Source organism: Mandrillus leucophaeus, unplaced genomic scaffold (genome assembly GCF_000951045.1).
Source record: "Mandrillus leucophaeus isolate KB7577 unplaced genomic scaffold, Mleu.le_1.0 Scaffold370, whole genome shotgun sequence".
NCBI classification, from domain to species: domain Eukaryota; kingdom Metazoa; phylum Chordata; class Mammalia; order Primates; family Cercopithecidae; genus Mandrillus; species Mandrillus leucophaeus.
The window spans coordinates 331,213-340,181 of record NW_012103921.1 but is presented as its reverse complement, the minus strand read 5'-3'; the positions used below and the strand labels follow the sequence as shown (position 1 = coordinate 340,181).

At 50.9% G+C, this 8,969-nt stretch overlaps 1 protein-coding gene across 1 annotated transcript in view; it reads left to right on the top strand.

The window, feature by feature from the left end:
• Nucleotides 1-1,218: 1,218 nt before the first annotated feature.
• The window catches only part of LOC105546830 (chymotrypsin-like elastase family member 3B), an 11,710-nt gene continuing 3,959 nt past the window's right edge, over nucleotides 1,219-8,969 (top strand). Inside the window, exons 1-6 of the mRNA XM_011990131.1 lie at nucleotides 1,219-1,403; nucleotides 2,685-2,770; nucleotides 5,099-5,196; nucleotides 5,313-5,447; nucleotides 7,675-7,811; nucleotides 8,170-8,312. Of these exons, the coding sequence (XP_011845521.1) occupies nucleotides 1,364-1,403; nucleotides 2,685-2,770; nucleotides 5,099-5,196; nucleotides 5,313-5,447; nucleotides 7,675-7,811; nucleotides 8,170-8,312 (639 nt within the window). The 5' untranslated portion in view covers nucleotides 1,219-1,363. The remainder of the gene's footprint in view (nucleotides 1,404-2,684; nucleotides 2,771-5,098; nucleotides 5,197-5,312; nucleotides 5,448-7,674; nucleotides 7,812-8,169; nucleotides 8,313-8,969) is intronic.

The window sequence follows — 8,969 nt, the reverse complement described above, 5'->3', positions numbered from 1 at the left end:
AGAAATAATAATTCATTGTGTGAATATGCCACACATATTCACGTACGAACCTTGATGGACGTGGGAGTTGTTTCTAGGTCTTTGCTGTTGAGGTTTGAGAACGGGGACTGTGGCAAACAATCTCATCCACACCTCCTGAAGCACGTGTAAGATTTTCTCACAGTGGAGACCTAGGAGGGAAACTGCTGGATCACCCATGAATTCAGCTTTCAGGGTCGCCTGCTCATTGACCTCATCTCCCACCACTCTCTACTTTGACCACCAAGCTCCTGTCACACTGGCCTCCCCTTCCTTGAACAAGCCAAGCCCATTACAGCCTCCAGAACTTCGCACCTGCTGTCCCCGCCCTTCAGAGTGCGTTTCTTTCGGGGATTCCCGTGGCTGGCTTTTACTTATCCTCAGGACTCCATCAGATGTGACCTCCTCAGCCCAAATATCACTTTCCCTGTCCCCCCATCTAAATGACTTACTCCCATTCTTACCCCAATCACCCATGTTTCACTTTCTTTTCTTTTCTGTTTTTTTGGTTTGTTTTTGTTTTTGTTTTTGTTTTTTTTAGAGAGTCTTGCTCTGTGGCCCAGGCTGGAGTGTGGTGGCATGATTGTGGCTCACTGCAGCCTCTGCCTCCCCACCTCCCAGGTTCAAGCGATTCTCCTTCCTCAGCCTCCCAGTAGCTAGGATTACAGGTGCTGGGATTACAGGTGCCCACCACCATGCCTGGCTAATTTTTGTAGTTTTAGCAGAGATGGGGTTTCACCATGTCTCGAACTTCTGACCTCAAGTGATCCTCCGGCCTTGGCCTCCCAAAGTGCTGGGATCACAGGCGTGAGCCACCGCTTCTGGCCTAGACTCAAGCTCTAGAAGGGCTGAGACCATGTATTTTTCACAGCTGTATCCCCTAGAACAACACCGGATATATAGAGAAAAAGTGCTCAACAAAAAATTTTTTGTGGAGGTGGGTACTAATATGAATCTCATGTTAGAGATGAGAAAACTGAGACTCAGAGAGGTTAAGCCATGTGCCCAAAGTCGCAGAGCTTGGAGGTGGCAGAACCAGGATTTAACCCTGTTCTTTCAGAAAGAGGAGGTCTTGTCCTGACATGAGTTTTTCTTCCCGAACCCCTGTTATCAGTTGGCCACTCCACGCCACCTGTGCAGCCACCTGTTGGAGGGAACACTAGGTCCTTCCTTTGGCTGTCACTCCTCCATCTGCAGTGGGTGAGGACTGTGGCCTTGGACCATGGGAGACCTGGAGTTCCACCACCTGTTCTGGGAGTAGGGCCCAATCAGCCCCCTGCTCACCTTCTGCCCTATATTAGAGCCCCAGGCTCTGTGTCCTTTTCTTATCATCGCAAAACTCACGATGCTTCGGCTTCTCAGTTCCCTCCTCCTTGTGGCCTTTGGTAAGACCCCAACCTGTGTGTGTGCTCTCTGGGCTGCCCTAGACTAGGAATCCTTGAAATCTACCACTCGCTTTGAGTCCCATGACACCCTACGCCTGGTTCCACAGAAGGGGGTCTCAGCTTGTACCCGGGGGCATGACTGTGGGGGCTTTCAGCTTATGATGGAGCAGGAGAGTGGAGGGAGCCGTGGATGGAGAAAGACCATGAACGGCTGTAGTGGAAGTCCTTGATGGGGGCAGTAAACAAAGTCAAACAGTTAAAAGTTTGGGCTCTGTGGTTGGACGTCTTGGGTTGAATTTCCATTGTTCTACTTACCACTCCAACTCTCCTCTCACACTCCCGCTACCTGGCTCCATATACTATGCTCTGACATTTTCCTCGTCTCTCTGCCATATTCCATTCCAGCTCAGGGCCACCTCTTCCAAGCAGCCTCCCTTGACTGACAATAATGGTAACAGATAACATCATTGAGTGCTTACTATGTGCCAGGCAGAATGTTTAGGGTTTTTCTTACATTTTCTCATGTAATTTTCACAACAGCCTCATGAGATCAGTATTATCATTATCCCCATTTTACCGACCCTCAGGGAAGTAAAGTAGCTTATCATAGAACAAAAGGCAGAGTTGCACTTAAGGTTTTTATTTTTGCTTTTTTTTGTAGAGATGGGGTCTTGCTTTGTTGCCCAGACTGGTCTCAAAATCCTGGCCTCAAGCAATCCTATCACCTTAGCCTCCTGAGTAGCTGAGATTACAGGCACATGCCACCATACCTGACTACCTTATTTTATTTTACTTTGGTTTTCTAGAGATAAGGTCTTGCTATGTTGCCCAGGCTGGTCTCAAATTCCTGGGCTCAAGCGATCCTCCCGCCTCACCCTCTCAAAGCACTAGGATTACAGGTGTGAGCCACCACACACTGCCCAGAGCTGCACTTTGACCCCAGGAAGTCCTTCTTTAAAGCCTCCACTCTGTATGACAATAGCTATCACTTTTTGAGGGCTCATCGAGGGCCAGGCATTGTTCTAAGTGTATCAACCTCTTCAATCCTCCCGATGAAGGAGGCCACATTTTAATCTCTATCCCTGGATTCCTGGGATTCTGTAAAGCCCTGCTCTAGTTTAAATGTTCACTGTTCATGTGTGGTTACTGAGGTCCAGAGGGCAAAAGAGGCTTGCATGGGGCCACAAAGCCCGTTGAAGGCACAGCTTGGACTGGGACCCTGGCCCCCTCTTTGCTTTTTGGGACCCTTCAGATGATTGACAGCTCTCCTCTCCCCTCTAGCCTCAGGCCATGGCCAACCTTCCTCTCACCCTTCCAGCCGTGTTGTCAATGGTGAGGATGCGGTCCCCTACAGCTGGCCCTGGCAGGTAAGAGCAATACCAGCTGTACTCATTCCCACCATGGGCTCTGGACCCTAAGCTCTAATGGTGTGGCATCCAGCCTTGACACCATTGCTCCCTTTGCAATGTCCACTTCAGCTTCCAAAAACCAGGCAGCCCTTGGACCATCTACTTCACAGGGAGGTTTTGCCCACTCCATCTGTAACCCTCACTGGGCTATTTGCAACTTAAAAGTGGAATCGGGGGTGAAGGTAATGCTTAACTCAAGGAGTTGGCACACCGATGGTGGAACTTCAGGCACTGTGTTGAAGAAGTGAGATTTTGAGAGACTCATTTCTAGATTCCTAGGATGATACAACAGGGCTATGAGGTCTGAAAGCAATAAGGGAGTAAGGGGTCTTGTAAGGCCAGTGGAGGGAAGTTCAGAAGGCTGGACTTGATGTGCTGTGGTTGTTTAAATTTAATTAAATTAGGCCAGGCGCGGTGGCTCACGCCTGTAATCCCAGCTACTCGGGAGGCTGAGGCAGAGAAACTGCTTGAAACTGGGAGGCAGAGGTTGCAGTGAGACGAGATCATGCCACTGCACTCCAGCCCCAGGCGACAGAGTGAGACTGTCCCAAAAATTTTTTTTTTAATTAAATTATTATTATTGAGACAGAGTTTCACTCTTGTTGCCCAGGCTGAAGTGCAATGGCACGATCTTGGCTCACTGCAACCTCTGCCACCTGGGTTCAAGCAATTCTCCTACCTCAGCCTCCCAAGTAGCTGGCATTACAGGCATGTGCCACCAAGCCAGGCTAATCTTGTATTTTTAGTAGAAACAGGGTTTCAGTATGTTGGCCAGGCCAGTCTGGAACTCCTGACCTCAGGTGATCCACCTGCCTCAGCCTCTCAAAGTGCTGGGATTACAGGTGTGAGTCACTGCAGCCAGCTGAAATTTACTTAAATAATGTTAACAATTCAGTTCCTCGGTGCTTGCCATATTTCTTTTCTTTTCTTTTCTTTTTTTTTTGAGACAGGATCTTGCTCTGTTGCCCAGGCTGGAGTGCAGTGGTGTGATCTCAGCTCACAGCAGCCTTGATCCCCTAGGTCCAAGCAATCATCCCACCTCAGTCTCCTGTGTAGAGAGGACTACAGGCATGCGCCACCATGTTCAGCTAATTTTTATATATTTTTGTAGAGATGGGGTCTCGCCATGTTGCCCAGGCTTGCCTCGAACTTCTGAGCTCCCGTGATCCTCCTGTCTTGACCTCCTGAAGTGCTGGAATTACAGGCATGAGCCACCATGCTTGTCCTGCTTGCCACATTTCAAATGTTTGATAGTCACACGTGGCTAGTGGCTACCATATTGGACAGCAAAGATATAGAACATTCCCATGATCGTGGGAAGTTTTACTGGAGAGGGTCAGCAGGCTTGTTCTGTAAAGGGCCAGAGAGTGAATATTTTAGGTTATTTGATGGTTTGGATGTGAATGACTTGACTGTGCCATGGTAGCATGAAAGCAGACACAAACAATACAGAAATGAATGTGACTATTTCCAGGACATCTTTATTACAAAAACAGACCAGGAGGCTGATGTGGCCCACGGTCCACAGTTTGCTAACCCTGGTCTAGAGGGAGCTTTTGAAAATCAGAATGTGTAGGAAATGAGAAGAGAGGCAAAGAATTCATCAGGGTGAGCTGTGCTTCAGAAAGCTCAAGAAGCCTTGAAAGATCTGAGGTTCAAAAGAGTCAGAGGGGCTGGGCGTGGTGGCTCCTGCTTGTAATCCCAGCACTTCGGGAAGCTGAGGTGGGCAGATCACCTGAGGTGAGGAACTCGAGACCAGCCTGGCCAACATGGGGAAACTCCATGTCTACTAAAAATACAAAATTAGCCGGGCATGATGGCAGGTGCCTGTAATCCCAGCTACTCTGGAGGCTGAGGCAGGAGAATCGCTTGAACCCGGGAGGTGGAGGTTGAAATGAACTGAGATTGCCACCATTGCACTCTAGACTGGGCAACAAGAGCAAAGCTCTATCTCAAAAAAAAAAAGATGGAGTAAGGGGTGTGTGATAGAACAGAGGGCCATCAAGGGCTCTCAGGAGACAGAAGGTAGAGAACGTTGGGGTCCCCAGGGAGGTCATAGTCCTAGTGCAGGGAGGCTTTGGAGAATCAGAATGTGACTCCCATGGAAAAATGATGGGGCCGCCACAGGCAGCTGTGCAGGTCGTGCGCTGCACATTTCAGAGCATGCTCTTGTTTTCTGTGCGAATGGCGCCCTCTAGAGTTGCACAGTGCACAACCTATACAGCCACTGGTGGCAACTCTCGTGGTGGGGACCAGCCCACTCAGGCCCTCTTCCTGGGCCACCAGGTTTCCCTGCAGTATGAGAAAAATGGAAGCTTCCACCACACCTGCGGTGGCAGCCTCATCGCCCCCGACTGGGTTGTGACTGCGGGCCACTGCATCTCGTGAGTTCTCTACCCTGTCCCTGCCTATGACCCGGGCAGCCGGAGAGAGTGGGTGATGATGGGGAAGGAGGGAGGTGAGCCAGTCAGGCCCAGACTGACCTCACCTCCTCCCGCAGGAGCTCCCTGACCTACCAGGTGGTGTTAGGCGACTACAACCTTGCTGTGAAGGAGGGCCCCGAGCAGGTGATCCCCATCAACTCTGGGGACCTCTTTGTGCATCCACTCTGGAACCGCTTGTGTGTGGCCTGTGGGTGAGTGAATGCTCCAGTCTGGAACCCAGAGGCTCCTCTACTCGTCCCTCCATGACCCACAGCCAAGTCTGAGTAGGCTCCAACTCTGAGTAGGCATGCAGGGAGGGGGTGCTGAGTCCAGCAGCCTGTGTCCAGGTCTCACACACTGAGGGTTGAAGCCAGCAGAGTCTTTAAGGACCATCACCACCAAACCTATCTCCCTATAGAGGGGATGGCAGAGCTCAGGGAGGGGCAGGAAATCCCCCAAGGCCACTTGGCTAGTAGCTTCAGAGCTCAGGATTCCTCTGGTACCTTTCCCCTAAATCCGAGGGTTTCTCCATTCAATAGATGGCTCACCCAGTGCATCCTGGGCTCCCAGTACTATGGGCAAAAGGAGGAGCACTGGCCTGAGAGTCAGGCTCTGGCATTAACTCTCTGTATAGCCTGAGCAAGTCACTGGCCTTCCCTGGGCCTCAGTTTTGCCATTTGTCAAAAGGTGATCATGAAGTTGGGCATCCTGGGTGGTTGTGAAGGCCAAGGAGACAATCTTATGCCCTTCAAGTGTATGAAAAATTCTTAAGTCTGAGTGCCTCAGTTTTTTCTGGCGAGAGGGTCAAAGACGGGTGCGAAACCCCTGCAAAGGCAGTATAGGAGTGAAGCACCGTATGATGGAAACCCCGACCCGTCTTCACAGGGCTTCTGGGGTGAGTAGACAGAAAACGGAGACCCAGACAAAAGGACTGGACTGGAGTGACACGCAGGCAGGTGAAGACAGAGGGCAGTAGTTCTCAAAATGTGGTCCCTGGGCTGGCAGACGGTCCCAGCATCACCTGGGAACCTGCAGCAATGTGAATTATTGGCCAGGTACGGTAATCCCAGCACTTTCGGAGGCCGAGGCAGGTGAATCACTTGAGCTCAGGAGCTCGTGACCAGCCTGGCCAACATGGTGAAACCCTGTCTCTACTAAAAATTAAAAAAATTAGCCAGACGTGGTGATGCACACCTATAATGCCAGCTACCCTGGAGGCTGAGGCAGGAGAATTACTTGAACCCAGGAGGCAGAGGTTGCAGTGAGCCAAGATCACTCCATTGTACTCCAGCCTGGGAGACAGAGCAAGATTCTGTCTCAAAAAAAAAAAAAAAAAAAAAAAAAGTGAATTATTGGGCCTTAGCCAAGATCCACTGCATCAGAAACTGGGGTGGGATGCAGCAGTCTATTTTTTGTTTTGTTTTGTTTTTTGAAACTGAGTCTCGCTCTGTCGCCCAGGCTGGAGTGCAGTGGTGCGATCTTGGCTCACTGCAAGCTCTGCCTCCCGGGTTCACACCATTCTCCTGCCTCAGTCTCCCAAATAGCTGGGACTACAGGCGCCCGCCACCATGCCCGGTGAATTTTTTTTTGTATTTTTAGTAGAGACGGGATTTCACCGTGTTAGTCAGGATGGTCTCGATCTCTTAACCTCGTGATCCTCAGTAGTCTGTTTTAACAAGCCCTCCAGGTGATTCTGATACTGAACACTGAGGGTTAAAGCGCCAAAGGAGAGGGCAATTCTGAAGGCCAAGGGTCAGAGTGAGCCAAGGGGCTAGAAGTGCTTCTTAAAATTGCTAAACCTTGGCTGGGCATGGTAGTTCATGCCTGTAATCCCAGCACTTTGGGAGGCTGAGGCGGGCAGATCACCTGAGGTCAGGAGTTCTAGACCACCCTGGCCAACATGGCAAAACCCCATCTCTACTAAAAATAATAAACAAAAATTAGCCAGGCATGGTGGCGTGCACCTGTAATCCCAGCTACTCAGGAGGCTGAGGCAGGAAAATCACTTGAACCCACGAGGTGGAGGTTGCAGTGAGCCAAGATCATGCCACTGCATTCCAGTTTGGGCAACAGAGTGAGACTCTGACTCAAAAAATAAAAAATAAAAAAAATTGCTCAGCCTTAAGAACGATTTGGGCCAGGTGTAGTGGCTCATGCCTGTAATTCCAGCACTTCAGGAGGTGATAGCGGGAGGATCCCTTGGTCCAGGAGGCTGCAGTGAGCTATGATTGTGACACTGCACTCCAGCCTGGGCAACACACTGAGACTGTGCCTCAATAATAATAATAATGATGATGATGATGATGATGATGAAAGAGTGGATTTGGAGGGTAAAGGAGCTGGGGCATCTCAGAGGTGGAATAGCCTGGAGCAACAGCTGGAAGGTAGGACTTGGGCCGGCTGGAGGACCAGGTCCTGTGACTCTTCCCTCTTCCCCAGCAATGACATCGCCCTCATCAAGCTCTCACGCAGCGCCCAGCTGGGAGACGCCGTCCAGCTCGCCTCACTCCCTCCCGCTGGTGACATCCTTCCCAACGAGACACCCTGCTACATCACCGGCTGGGGCCGTCTCTATAGTACGTGCTGACTTCTCTAGCTGGCCACAGGGACGGTGTCAGAAAGACAGGGCTTGGGGGCTGCAGGTTGAAGGTAACACCAAGACCGGACCTTGCACTTTTCTCCCGTTTCTCTCCAGCTGCAGCCTTCTCCTACCAACCTCCAAAACATGAATGTGGTCAGTTGCACATGTTTTGGTGCCTCCTGTATGCCAGGTGCTGGGGATGTAATTGTGCACAAAGCATGCAGGACCATTTAGCGGGTGGGAGGAGAGTCCTCATCAGGGCGGAAGAGCTGTGCGCCTTGAATGCCCCCTTCCTCTGGGGCTCCTAGCCCTGTGCCCCCAGGCCCCTGACTCGGTGCTTTTTATCCCTGCAGCCAACGGACCACTCCCAGACAAGCTGCAGCAGGCCCTGCTGCCCGTGGTGGACTATGAGCACTGCTCCAAGTGGAACTGGTGGGGTTCCACCGTGAAGAAGACCATGGTGTGTGCTGGTGGGGACATCCGCTCCGGCTGCAACGTGAGTCAGCTCTTACCTGCACGAGGTGGTGCTGGGTGTGCAGGACCTTGAAATGAGGCCAACTGCCTGGAAGGTGGAGGAGGGATCTTGCCTGCTTGCCCCATTCAGCCTCCAGGCCAGGCAGGACTTGGAGGAAGTCAGCGCAGTCCAGACACAGAGCCCAGGCCTGGGAGTCAGGACCCCCTGGTTGCAGTCTCAGCTCACACACTGACACGACTTGTGACAAGTCATTGTCTCTCCCTGGTCCTCAGGCTTCCGCATCAGCACAGGAGGAGATACGGGTATCATAACCTCTAATGCCAGGTCAACTCTGTGGTTCTGAAGTTATAATTAAACATTAAGAATTCTATCATTGTTCTGGGCACAGTTGCTCATGCCTATCATCCAAGTGCTTTGGGAGGCTGAGGTTGGAGGATTGCTTGAGGCCAGGAGTTTGAGACCAGCCTAGGTAACATGGTGAGATGCCCATCTACAAAAAAGCTTTTTTTAATTAGTCAGGCATGGTGGCACTTATCTGTAGTCCCAAATACTTGAGAGGCTAAGGTGGGAGAATTGTTTGAGCCTGGGAGTTGAAGCTTACAGTGGGCTATGATTTTTGCCACTGCACTCAAGCCTGGGTGACAGAGCAAGACACTGTCTTTTTTTTTTTTTTTTTTT